This window comes from Nerophis lumbriciformis, linkage group LG32 (assembly GCF_033978685.3).
Source record: "Nerophis lumbriciformis linkage group LG32, RoL_Nlum_v2.1, whole genome shotgun sequence".
NCBI lineage: Eukaryota > Metazoa > Chordata > Actinopteri > Syngnathiformes > Syngnathidae > Nerophis > Nerophis lumbriciformis.
The window spans coordinates 28628830-28642939 of record NC_084579.2 but is presented as its reverse complement, the minus strand read 5'-3'; the positions used below and the strand labels follow the sequence as shown (position 1 = coordinate 28642939).

General features: G+C 39.0%; 1 protein-coding gene across 1 annotated transcript in view; it reads right to left on the bottom strand.

Moving 5' to 3' along the window:
* The window catches only part of loxhd1a (lipoxygenase homology PLAT domains 1a), a 123687-nt gene extending 111198 nt beyond the window's left edge, over positions 1–12489 (bottom strand). Inside the window, exons 1-2 of the mRNA XM_061926659.1 lie at positions 11838–12489; positions 7082–7196 (exon numbers count right to left, since the gene is read on the bottom strand). Of these exons, the coding sequence (XP_061782643.1) occupies positions 7082–7196; positions 11838–12489 (767 nt within the window). The remainder of the gene's footprint in view (positions 1–7081; positions 7197–11837) is intronic.
* Positions 12490–14110: the final 1621 nt, after the last annotated feature.

The following is a 14110-nucleotide window of genomic DNA, read 5'->3' as shown; positions in this document are numbered from 1 at the left end:
GGGTCCATGATTTATTTATCAAAAAAAGAATAAACGAAAAGCGCGCACTTTGGCGGAAGTAAAAAAAACTTGGCGAATGAAAACAAAACTTGCACAAAGGCAGAAACTGAACACGAAATAAAAACACTTACTGTGGCATGGGATCGTGAACAGGGCTTGAAACGAGGGGATAGCAGGTTTAGAAAAGATATGACTCCAGGACGAACAACAGAAAATGAAAAGCTTAAATAACACAGACATGATTAACGAAAACAGGTGCGTGACTCAAAACGTGAAACAGGTGCGTGATGTGACAGGTGAAAACTAATGGTTGCTATGGTGACAAACAAGAGTGCACAATGAGTCCAAACGTGGAACAGGTGAAACTAATGGGGTAATCATGGAAACAAGACAAGGGAGTGAAAAGACAGAAACTAAAGAGTCCTATAACTAAACAAAACATGACTTAAAACAAAACATGATTACACAGACATGACACACATAAGGAAAACTATGCACATTTAGGTGCAAAGCAAAGCAAAAAGCACAAAGATCCAGCCCCGTCCAGAGGACAGAGCTTGCAATAAAAGCATCCTGAAAAGCAACCGGGAAGGGGTGTGTCCTAATTATCAATCAGGGACAGGTGAGGGAGCCAGCGTTTGGACAGGAGAAGTAGTGGCAGTATGGAAGCAAACGGGAAATGGAATCAAATGTAAAAGCACTGGACAGGAAATAAAACAAAATACCAGAAACTAATAATATGTCAAAAGAGATCATGACACACACTTATAAATCAATTTAAGCAACAACAAAAATGAGGAGCCATTTCGGAGCCCATAGAGCCATCTTTTTTGCGGGAGCTGAGCAAAAAGAACCAGCTCCTTTATTGAAAAGAGATATTGCAAAAAAAGAGTCAAATATGCTGAGCGATTATCCTTAGATGGGGTTCGTGAGATTTACAATCTTCAAGGGTGTTTGACTTTAGAGGTTCCACTGTATTTGTCTTTGTCTGTTTCAGCCCACCAGCCAAGTCAAGGCTTGTATAATTAAGGTGCACGGTGTCATGTGCTCAAGAACAGAACCCTGTCCAGCACACATGAATGGGTTGCCCCAGTTCTGCCACCTGTGGGAGAATAAAAGTGCACTGGGGGTCAAGAGGAGGTATAGGAATGGGGATGGAAAGCAAATCCAGTGCAAACTTTGGAATTCATGCAACTTATGAGTCCCATTGAATTTCCAAAGAGTGGCACACTCCCTCGCCCGTATCATGTTGTTTGGCGTGAGCGTTACACAATACAGGCGGGACCTAATATATAAGTAGATATCAGAGTAAGGTGAAACTCCCGGTATGCTATTTCATCAGCTGCTGTCACACAGCATGGAGATACTGAATACGTGCTGCGCTGATCATGCTGATCATGCAAGGTGTGGGTAACATAAAGTTAGGATGTCCTATTCTGTGCCAGGAAACCTAATCTGTCAATCAATGTGCAACTGTTTGACGGTCATTTGATCATCCACAGAAATGACATCGTGGTCTTCTTTCATTTGCCTTTGAATGAAAATGAAGACCGGCCATGTCACGTGGTACTGTAGTTCCGCCTTACTCCAAATATTCTTTGGACTGTATTGAAGAGAGCTTTAACCCTTTACAAAAGATTAAAAAAAACAAATTTAAGCGGTTGCTCACTTCATGGCAGTGCTTCTCAAATATTTTCTAAGAAGAACAAATACTTTCCCTCCTTCTCCACTCTCCCCCGCAATTATAAATATCATATTTTCCTAAGTATAAGCTGCTACTTTTTCCCCACGCTTTGAATCCGGCAACTTATAAAACGGTGTGGCTTATTCATGGATTTTTCTTTGCCAACGACCATAATGTTTTTTATTCAACAAATACTTTTCATAGAACACTGACAGAGACACTAAAAAGGTGTGGTATTGTTTTGGACAAGTTTGTTCACTGCAGGTGCTACGGCTGTTTCATTTCTTGAACTAGAAGTATTTGTCCATAGCGTTTCTGCTCGAAAGGATACTTCATTCATCACTCCAAGCAACGTTTGTAAATTTTCCAATATAACTAAAACTATTTATACTTAACAAACCGTCCCAAGTGTGATGTCTGTAGGAGTGTTTTCATGCATATTTGTGTGTGCAATCGTAATGTAATCAAGCTGGCGTCATTAGCATTAGCAAATATGCTAACACATTTACAAGTGTCTGTCAATATTATTAACTCACAATGGTATTCTTTTTGTATTGTTTCAGTTTCGTAAATTCACCAAAACGTCACCGTGGAGTTACTGGGTCTGTTTAGCTGATCAAAGAGCTAGCTTCCGCAGCTAATGGGCCCATTATGATAACTTCTGTTTTGTTTGATCAGCCGTTTTAATGCCGTGTCACAGGCACTGTTTGGAGACAATTAAGGTAATGTAAATAAACATTTACAAAATATTCAAAACTGATATATATCTGGGCCTATAGCCTGGTGCGGCTAATTATATATATATATATATATATGTATTTATTTATTCAAAAATTTGGTGGGTGTGGCTTAAATACTGGTGCGCTCAAAAGTTCGGAAAATATTTGTCTGTAAAATTGTTATAAGTGCACCTCTACATAACATTGTATACCTATTAACATTAAAGAAAAAAATATATACAGTACAGGTCAAAAGTTTGGACACACCTTCTCATTTCAATGCGTTTTCTTTATTTTCATGATTATTTACCTTGTAGATTGTCACTGAAGGCATCAAAACTATGACACCTGTGAAGTGAAAACCATTTCAGGTGACCACCTCTTGAAGCTCATCGAGAGAATGCCAAGAGTGTGCAAAGCAATAATCAGAGTAAAGGGTGGCTTGTCAGGACGGGGAGTTTTTCGCAGCTTGCTGCGAGATTTGTTTTCCCGGGATGCAAACGGACGAGACCGGACATGGCTTGAAGGTAGGAACATATTTTAATCTCTACTCAAAAACTCAACGGAGTACAAAACAAAAAGGCGCACAAGGCGAAGGCAAGCTTAATGCAGGAAACAAAAGCTAAGACTTAGCGTAAACTATGGACATGAACCATGAAACTAAAAAACATGAAAAAACTCACTAAACTGTGGCTTGAAACAAATAGCAAGAACTATGGACATGAAACAAAAAGACTTACTGGACACAGCATGAATCGAACAGCATGACTATGGCAAGAAAAGTCAAAACAGAGCATGAAAAGATCATCAAGAACTATGGCATGGACAGAGCATGAAAATATCAATGTCGCCAGACCGACTAACTGACAACGACAGGCTTAAATAATAATCTCCTGATTAGAACAGGTGCGTGCATAAGGCAGGTGAAACTAATGAGTAGTCATGGAAACCAAACAAGGGAGCGCAAACAGGAACTAAAAGAGTCTTAAACAACCAAAAAAACAAAAACAAAAAACATGATCCAGACCACAGATCATGACAGTGGCTATTTTGAAGAAACTAGAATATAAAACATTTTTTCAGTTATTTTTTTCACCTTTCTTTTGTTAAGTACATAACTCCACATGTGTTCATTCATAGTTTTGATGCCTTCAGTGACAATCTACAATGTAAATAGTCATGAAAATAAAGAACCCACATTGAATGAGAAGGTGTGTCCAAACTTGTGGCCTGTACTGTATATAGATCAACTTACAAGAAAAAATATTTTATTAACATTGTTTTTAGTCTGTAACAGATAACATTAAAAGTGCATCAATTTAATCTTGAAAAAAATATCCTAATTTAAACTATAAACATTCTTTGACTCACTTGAACCATATGACACTAAAACATATATACAATTAAATAAACTCAAACTCAAAATAGACAGCCACATTAACTCAGGAGCACAATGTATAAAACAATATAACCTACAAAACAGAAATAAATAAAACAATTGGTGCTGATTTTTTTCATCAAAAAAGAGGAAGTCAGGATTAATGGCTACAATGAGCACATTTTGCAGAGCACAGCTTTTCGAAGCAGGGTTTGAAGCATGATACTGCATGATACTGATAAAGCATGTTCCACGGGGTCAGATGCGCCACCTCCTGCCCCCTATCCCCGCCCTCGCACTGCACTCCCCCCATGGGGGCCCACCTTACTATTTGAGAAGGACTGCTATATGGCAACGGAATCAAGAAAATGTAAAACAAAAAGTCAGAAAACAAATTAATACATTTTTAGAGGTGATTTTTTTTTTTTCTGTGCCCTTCAAAGGCTTAACGTGATTAGTATTGAACAGGAGTGCTCTCTCATACAGTGTGACAGAATACAAGCAAACACAAGGAACAGAATAACAATAAACCTTCATCAACTGGTTGGAAAATACCTCTTTTCTGTGCTGAAAGATCAAGGGGGAATAGAACATATTCATGATTAAGTGCATACATATAGACATGACAGTAAACCCTCAATAGTCCACATTTCAAGGAATACGTATTTTCTTAAAGTCAAGCAAGGATCCAAAATTCATTAAAAAAAACACAACTTCTATCAAAAAGTGGTTCCCATGATATGTAAGTTTGGTTTAAAGGTCACATATTATAGTATTTTGCAACAATTTTCAATAAATCTCAGAACAGGTTATTTGAAGTGTGTTGAGCAAAAATCCAGCCTTTGCACAGGAATACCGACCGTTTAAAACTACTTTCCGGGCGCGGCCACCGCTGCTGCTCACTGCTCCGCTCACCTCCCAGGGGGTGAACAAGGGGATGGGTCAAATGCGGAGGACACATTTCACCACACCTAGTGTGTGTGTGTGACAATCATTGGTACTTTAACTTTAACTTTAACTTTAACTTTAACTTTGAATAAGCCCTACTGGAACATTCACATTTTGTGTGTCTGCAGTGCTAATGCTAAAGAGTCGTGTTTGTCCACGAGTGCGGAGTATTGTAACATTAACGTAACACTAACGAGTGACACAAAAGACCAACACTAGCATGAACATGTGGGTTACGGTGCTAACATTACAGTCACTTTTTAACAGGAGCATCATGTTTGGTTAGCCTATTTGCTGAGAAGAAAAATTAAGAAAATGATCATCAGTAAGTGTGCAGAGCAGGGGTGTAGACTCATTTTAGATCGGGGGCCACATGGAGAAAAATCTACTCGCAAATTGGCCTGACCGGTAAAATCACGGCACGATAACTTAAAAATAAAGACAACTTAAGATTGTTTTCTTTGTTTAAAAATAGAACAAGCACATTCTGAAATTGTACAAATCATAAATTGTTTTTACTGTCGCGGTTAATAGTATATAGACTTTAATTGTCGTTATTTATATTTTCTGAATAAATAATGTGATATGGTTGCTGTTAATTTTCAATCTATCAAGATAAAAAATATATATATATATCAAAATCCAATTACAGTATGTTATTTATGTAGTTTGATCATTTTCCTCGACTGATGCACTAACATCATGTGGTTTATTTTGTACATATGTAGTATCATCTACAAAGATACAAAGAATTGCTATTGTGACATCTAGTGGACACATTTAGAACAGCTGTTTCTTTCATTCAAAAATTTCAGGTTAATTTTGTTTACTTAGCAAACTCATCCCGCGGGCCGGATAAAACCTGTTCGCCTGCCTGATCCGGCCCGAGGGCCGTACGTTTGACAACCCTGGTATAAAGTGTGTGTAAGTCTTAAAAACACTGATCTACATAAGGTTTGCGTGTACTAAAGCGCATGAAATCTTGATAGCGCACGTAAAGCTGATCTATTGAACTTGTGCGCAGAGGATTGCGTCTCTTAATTGAGCAGAATAAGGAGCGCAATCCATTTAGCGTGTCTATCTTTATAAATATGCAGAATAATGTTGATTATCAAACAGTCCACATTGCTTGGAAAATAAGCAGTGTGATCTATCAAGGCTGAAACTGTTCTGCGCCTGCTATTTTGAGTCTTTATTTAGCACATCTGAAATGTATGTGCTAGCTGACACTCTGACAAATGAGGTAATCCATCCTACGTGTATGTGACAACATATTTTGACTGTCAGAAAAATATTACACATATCCTCTATTCAGCAATATCATTTTATAATTTCATAGCTACTGGATGACTTAAAGGGCAAGTGCAGTTTTTTTTTCAATTTTGCCTAATAATCACAATCGTTATGAAAGACATGACGATGGATGTATTTTTTTTAAAGCATTCTAAATATTTTAAATAGATGCGATCAAAAGTAAGCTTACAATTAGGGTTTTATATACATGATGTAAGTATACATGTAATTTAATAACGTGGAAATTTATAACAAATTACATATTTACATATTTTAATCATTTCAATCATACGCGGCACATTCATTTCAAAACACATCACATTTGCTTTTATTTTTTTTTAACAACATCACCAATTATTACTCACTGCAGACTTAATGAAACTTAACAAATAATTAAACATCACTTACTGTACAATCTCTGCTGTCATTAGGATGCAGACTTCTAGGATGTTCATATATTCCCATTTAGATGACGAATGACTCATAACGGACAACATATATCACTTTGAACAACGTAACATTAGCCAGTGGAACAGGAAGAAATAAACGTTAACAACACTAGCGTAGCTATGTGAGTTACAGAGCTAACATTACACTCATTTTTTAACAGTAGCATCATGCTAGGTTAGCCTATTCGCTGAAAAAATAATGAATAAAATGATCAAACTTGTAGCTTCCTTATTTGTAGCTGACTGGCTGATAGTCCTCAGTCAATGTCCATGAAAAAGGTACTTCCCTCAGAGTACAGTAACATCTAATGAGGGATGTTTTCATGTTTTGGTACCCATAAACAGGCTCTAAAAACACATATTACTGGTAAAACATTGTTACAAGTCAATATTACATAATAGGGGAATTTATTACTATTAATTACTAATATTCAGAACTTACATGATGATTAAGTATGCTAACATTACCAGTGCAATATGTACACGTTTTATCATGCAAACACGTTTACCCTTGTGTGTATGTGCTACTGGATATCTAAAGTACTCCAAGTCCGATGTAATTCATATTTATTGCACTATGAATCTGAAATGTGAGCGATAAATCACTCACTTGCTTGCCAGGTGAACCTTGGGGGTGACGCCAAACTCTCCGAAAAGGGTAACGAACACATTGGCATCCGTCCCAGCTCCTTTGACGTCACCAGTGATGGTGACCACCTCATAAACTAAAATGAGAGAAGACAGATTACAGATTAAGTCAATAAGGAATGTCCTTGATACCATGTCCTTGATTCAAATCTGAGCATAATGTTTAAAAGCTTGAATTTGTGCAACGATCGGCCCAACGTTGAATAGAAATAATTAAAATAATAACAAAAAGCGCACTCAAATAGGAGTGAGGTCGGGGTTTGCGGGGGCGGGGTTGAGTGGGAGGAGTATATTTATAGCTAGAATTCACTGAAATTCAAGTATTTCTTATATATATATATATATATATATATATATATATAAAATAAATACTTGATTTTCAGTTAATTCTAGCTATATATATATATATATATATATATATATATATATATATATATATATATACATTTATTTATTTTATTATATATATTTATATAAATAAAAGAAAAACTTGAATTTCAGTGTTCATTTATTTACACATATACACACACATAACACTCCTCTACTCATTGTTGTATTTGAAAGTGCAATGCTTTTCAGCCAGTAGCACAGCCTTTGAAGGAGCATAGGTATGGGCAGCATCTGTGAAATTTAATTTGCAGGAAAGGAGTGAGTTTAGGGTTGAATTGTCCATCCTCGTTCTATTCTCTGTCACTAGATTTCTAACCATGCTGAACACCCTCTCTGATGATGCATTGCTGTGTGGCACGCACAAAAGTGCCTTCATCAAATGCACCAGAGTCTGGAATCTTCCATCTCTCCTTTTTGTTGTGTGTGCAGTTGTGCACTCTCCAAAAGCCGTAGATGTTATAACGTGACTGGGCCGGCGCGCTGTTTATATGGAGGAAAAGCGGACGTGCCTTATATGGTTGTCCGGCTGGAAATCGGGAGAAATTCGGGAGAATGGTTGTCCCGGGAGATTTTCGGGAGAGGCACTGAAATTCTAGTCTCCCAGAAAATTCGGGAGGGTTGGCAAGTATGAGGTGTGGAGAAACGGAAATCGCTCAAAAATGTGTGGAGGGGAGCAAGTAAACACTACACAGCAGCGCCAGGACAGTGCCAGATGAACAAGGAGCGTGAGTGGAGCCACAGCAGAAAAGATGAACCTGACTGGAAGGTTGAAGCAATGGAGTGGAGAGCTTAACTAGTCAGGAGGAAACAGGTATCAGATGTGCACGAAGGTGGCTCTGCCCCGTAGCCGGAAAACCAGGCACTGCAACAAAAAGCAGCCAGGCGGCTGCAGAGCTGCCAAATCATGACCATTTGCTTCTCGGGGACCTGGAAAATGTTGATTTTCATGAGATCCATGCGCCATTTAAGCACATACTGTGAGGAACTCGCATGGTTGCAGTGTTTGTGACCCCAAGATGCAGGAACCAGGAGAGTGAAGATCAGGTAAGATGATTTTAAATTACTCAAACAGAGAAGGAAGCAGTCGTGCATGTAACGGTTCACAAACATAAATCAATCCTCGAGCCCTGAAAAGCAGGCGAGGCTGGCATAAATGGAAGCCTGCTAATTAGCACCAGGTGTGGACTGGCTGCCAATCAACAGCAGGTGAGGGGAAAACAGCGCTCAGCGGGACAAGCAGGAAATAGAACCAAAATAAGAGCACTGATAGGAAATAAACACAAAACAAGGAAGCACAAACAGAAATGAAGTGACAGATCGTCACACACACAAGCCACTATAAAGAAAGTCAATTTGCTAAAGTCAATGTGGACGTTCATCCATCTTTTTTACACATAAATGGATTAAATTGTAGATGGCTTACACTTGTGTAGCGCTTTTCTATTCAAGGTTCTCAAAGCGCTTTGACACTCTTTCCACATTCACCCATTCACACTAGTGTTGTCCCGATACCAATATTTTAGTACCGGTACGGGTACCAAAATTAATTTTGATAATTTACGATATTAAATAAAGGGGACCACAAAAAAAGGCATTATTGGCTTTATTTTAACAAAAAATCTTACGGTACATTAAACATATGTTTCTTATTGCAATCAAAGAACAATTTTGTCCTTAAATAAAATAGTGAACATACAAGACAATTTGTCTTTTAGTAGTAAGTAAGCAAACAACGGCTCCTTATTTGTCTGCTGACGTATGCAGTAACATATTGTGTCATTTCTCATTCTATTTCGTCAAAATTATGAGGGACAAGCTGTAAAAATAGATTTTTTTATCTACATGTTCATTTATTGTTAATATCTGGTAATTTTCTGTTTTAACATGTTCCATCTACACTTCTGTTAAAATGTAATAATCACTTATTCTTCTGTTGTTTGGATACTTTACATTAGTTTTGGATGATACCACAAATTTAGGTATCAATCCGATACCAAGTAGTTACAGGTTCATACATTGGTTGTATTTAAAGTCCTCATGTGTCCAGGACATATTTCCTGACTTTATAAACATAATATGATTTTTTTTTAAAGGAAAAAAGATTTTGTGATAATAAAAAAACATTGATGTAATCATAGTAGTATCGACTCCATACGCTATTGTACTTGGTATTATTACAGTGGATGTCAGGTGTAGATCCACTCATGGCATTTGTTTACATTCAGGGTGCTAGCTTGCTGTTAGCGGTTAGCTATCGTATCCTCCTACGGTGTGTAGTGATGCATGTTTAGCTATTCCTCGTCCTGCAGTGATGATACATACTTTATTCGTCGCCATAGAGACGAGGATCAGTGATTTAGAAGTAGCTAAAGCAATGCCGACTGTGAAGCTAGCCATGTCTTAAAGCACCTCTTCCTGAGGGCATTTCAGTGTTATAACTTCACCTTTATCTTTAGTTTTTACACCAAAATGCATCCGTTCTTTTCTGTCTACACACCTTGTCTGCTTGTAAGTACTCCGTGATATAAAATTGTTAAGTAATAACTACCATTCAGTTTAAAGCAATAGAAACAACACTGTATTTGTAACGACGTGGTCGCATGGTTATGCGCGGCTCGTTCTCCCAAGATGCAGCAGGAAACTCCGGAGGCAAGGTGCAGGTGAGACAATGATTTATTGCCTATGAAAAAGGCAAAAACTACAAAAAGACTAGCGTGCCGATTGCACGAGAAGCTAAACTAAGGAAATAGCTAGCATGAAAGCTTAGCATGAAAACAGGTCAACAAGAGCAAAGCTTAGCTCTGGAATCGTAGAAATAGACGTCGTAACTGTTGAGTGGTAGCAAATAAGACAGTGGCGAAAGACAAGAATATGTAGCTCTCTGATTAGTGCCCAGGAGCAGGTGAGCGTCCCAAACACTAATCAGAAGCAGGTGAAACTAATCAGCACCCATGGAAACCACAACACAAACCCAGGAGTGCTGAAAACAGAACTGAGGTAGTCAAACTAACAGAACAAAACATGATCCGGGCAACGGATCATAACTGTATTGAATTTATACGGTTGGTTTTCCCTTGAAAAAAAGTCTTATATGCAGGGTCCATGGATTCATACAAAGTGGTGCCAAACGACTTCTCCACGAGCGAGTCAGAGCTTTTCTACCTGTCACTGACAGAAACAGAAACGAGCAGTTAAGAAATATGATATGATCTATTTTTAGACTTAGACTTACACATAGACTAACTTTATTGATCCACAAGGGAAATTTTTCAGTGCAATCTACCTGTTCTGACCTTATCGTATATGGTGGAAACTTACATTCGTGCTCATGCAATATTTGTCACAAGTAGTAGGACCAACAATTAAAGTACAGTCATACCTCAGTTTACTAGCTTGATTGGTTCTGTGACGGAGCTCTCAACTTGAAACACTTTTATGGCAAATCAACGTCGCCTTTACACCCACTTTCTTCCTTCCCATGGTTGGAAAAACCAAGTCTATCTTTAGCTATAAGCTAATACTAATACAATACAAGATGTTTTGGGCGGATCTTACAGGGTTCACTGTGACATTTTCTATGCCAACTAATGGTGGGGATGCTTTTAACTCCAATTGTTGCTTGCAACCTAAAGCATAACAATTAGCTCTTATTGTTAAGCACTCTTAAGTTGAGGTTCCACTGTATGTTATACTGACGGAGATAAAGAAAACATCCAAGACCACAAGTCTGACAGTGAGCACGAGTTTTCAACATCATGGGCTCCAGAAACGAGAATTACTATTATTACTAGTATGTCTGTTGCCCAGCAATCCATTAATAAGTGTGCCTCAACTTTCGAAAATGTTGTCACGTCATTTGTATTTACTTGTCGGATGACTCTTAACGCGGAGAGGTATACGGGCTGACTCTTTGACCTTTGAGTTGCAGTACCAACTTCAACGTTGGAGCAGGAGATTAGTCAGTGGAAATTCAATAGCCCGGCTATGTTACTACACTCATTTCTTGTTAATGCAAGATACGGTCTTAGGTTATTTCTTTACCCAATAAGAAATTGACAAAGAAAGGGTAAAAACTGCGAAATACTAAGTATAGGTTTGGAACAACAGGGTTCGATTCTGTGCAACACAGTGTTTGCAACTTTGCAAAACTCAAGAACAACACACTTATTTCACTTCAAAATCCTGCTGAACCAAACCTTTGAAATGTCACCTTATGAGAAATGCTACGGTCCAAGACTGAGCTAGTCTGGAGTCCCAATCCTAGCTCAAAATAGGGCTCCGATTTGACCAATACTGTAAGGTTTAATGTCTGTCTGTCAAAACATCACCTTTCTTTTTATAGTAGTCGTCTTCATACCCGTCCGATGAGTCTGTGTGGTAGTTCAGTAGCTCGCTCTGGTAGATCGCTGCATAATCCACTTGCTTGTTTTTGGATTTCTTCCCCTTTTTCTTTTTATCCTCATCGCTATCCGCTGACCCCTTCTTGCCCTTCTTCTTCTTCTTCTTCTTGGAGTCGTTCTGGTCTTGGTCCTCCACCACTGAGTCCTCTCCCTCATTACGAGATCTTTTCTTCTTCTTGTCGTCTCTGGACTTCTTCTCCTTCGAGACGATCACGTCGTCTTGCTCCGGGTTCTCCGAGGAGGGCTTCTTCTTCTTTTTCTTCTTTTCCTCCTTGGTCACGTCGTCCTCTTTGGCTTTCTCCCTCTTGGAATGAGTGGTTGGATCATTGTTGTTCTGCTCGCCTTCGTCTCTGTCAATCACAACCTCCTCAGCATCTTCTCTTCTTTTCTTCTTTTTGTCTTTTACTTTTTCGCCCTCACTTTTCTTCTTGTCCGAACCCCTTTCATCAGAGCGCTCTGAACTATTTTGTTTCTTTCTACTGTTTCTCTTCTTTAACTTTGGTTCCTCTGCTTCCTCCACTTCCTCGTCCACCTCCTCGGTTTCCTCCGAAGCTCTCGATTTTTTCTCTTTCGACGGCATCTTCAATTCCCTCGGATTTTCTCTCCTAAGGCCTTCTGTGGGTTTTCCAAATGAGCAGGGCAGCTCATTTGAAGGAAGGTTCTGGTATGGCCTTCAGGTCAGCCTGTACTGATGCAGCTCAAACAGCTGGAGCGGTTTTCAGAATGGACGTACAACCAACGCACTGCACTCATGAAAAATTGGCCAACTCAGCACGTGACCGTCGGGAGAAAGCCGTGTGAAAAAGGAGCCTTGCTCAGAGAACTTATCCTCACCCTCCATTATTCATGGTGTCAGGATCGCTTTACGGGACAGGGGTGTCTCGCTTTTACCTGCACTTGCCCATCGCCCTTAACATAAACTCGCCGTTTACCCCAATGAGCTTCCTTAATGGTCATAAATGTCACTCCATGCACTGCAAGTCCAAGGAACTGATTCAGTGTTGAGCAACAGTGCCATTTTAAGATTGAGTGTGGAGCATATCATTTAACTTTTGCTTAAATCCAATGCTAAGTGACTAATTTTTACAGCAAAACTTTACAGCATTGATATCAATAAAATTCCTGGGTTATTACCCCAAAACGTATACAATTTCCCCGAATATTCTTTACTTACTGAATTAGATGTATACAAACTATCCATTAACGTCATAGAAAATTGGTAACGTAGTACATAGTTCTACTGCCAAGGCTTGAATCAGCTTCCAACTCTTTTTCGGGCGTGCACAAGCGAGGGTAACCATGATGTACTTCAATGTAACATTGTTAAGCATGTTCCATCCATCCATCCATTTTCTACTGCTTGTCCCTTTTGGGGTCGCGGGGGGTGCTGGAGCCTATCTCAGCTGCATTCGGGCGGAAGGCGGTGTACACTTAAGCATGTTCCAAATGAACTAAGTCATTACTATTACCTTACATTTATAATGACAACACTGATTAAGTCAGTGTTGCAGAAACTTTCTGCACTCAACTTATTGGGCTTATTGCTGCCATCTGACACCTCTCATGTGGTTATCTACTCCAGGTGCATGGTGTGGTTAATAGATATCAAAATGTCATCAAACATGGACAACGTATTGCATGATTTTGAATATCATATGATGAGTTCAGTCCTCTAAATTTCTTATTTTAGACTCTTGCAAGAAAGTCAACTTTTTAATGCACTCTTAAATGTATATGTCCACCTGGTACCCAGCGTCCTCTGCATTGGACATTTGTTTTTGGTCTGGTCAGTTACACACAAATTGTCCCTGCAGAGGACGCTGGGTTCCCAGAAGGATATACATGTTGTAATCCTTAAATACTAGTATCAATAGCAATCATACTTGCCAACCCTCCCGGATTTTCCGGGAGACTCCCGAAATTCAGCGCCTCTCCCGAAAACCTCCCGGGACAAATTTTCTCCCGAAAATCTCCCGAAATTCTGGCGGACCTGAGTGACGTGTCGACAGCCTGTTTTCACGTCCGCTTTCCCACAATATAAACAGTGTGACCGCCTAATCACGTTATAACTGTAGAATGATCGAGAGCGAGTTCTTGGTTTCTTATGTGGGTTTATTGTTAGGCAGTTTCATTAGCGTCCTCCCAGCACGGCAACAACACACAACTACAGCAGTCATGTTTTCATCTACCGTAAAGCAGTT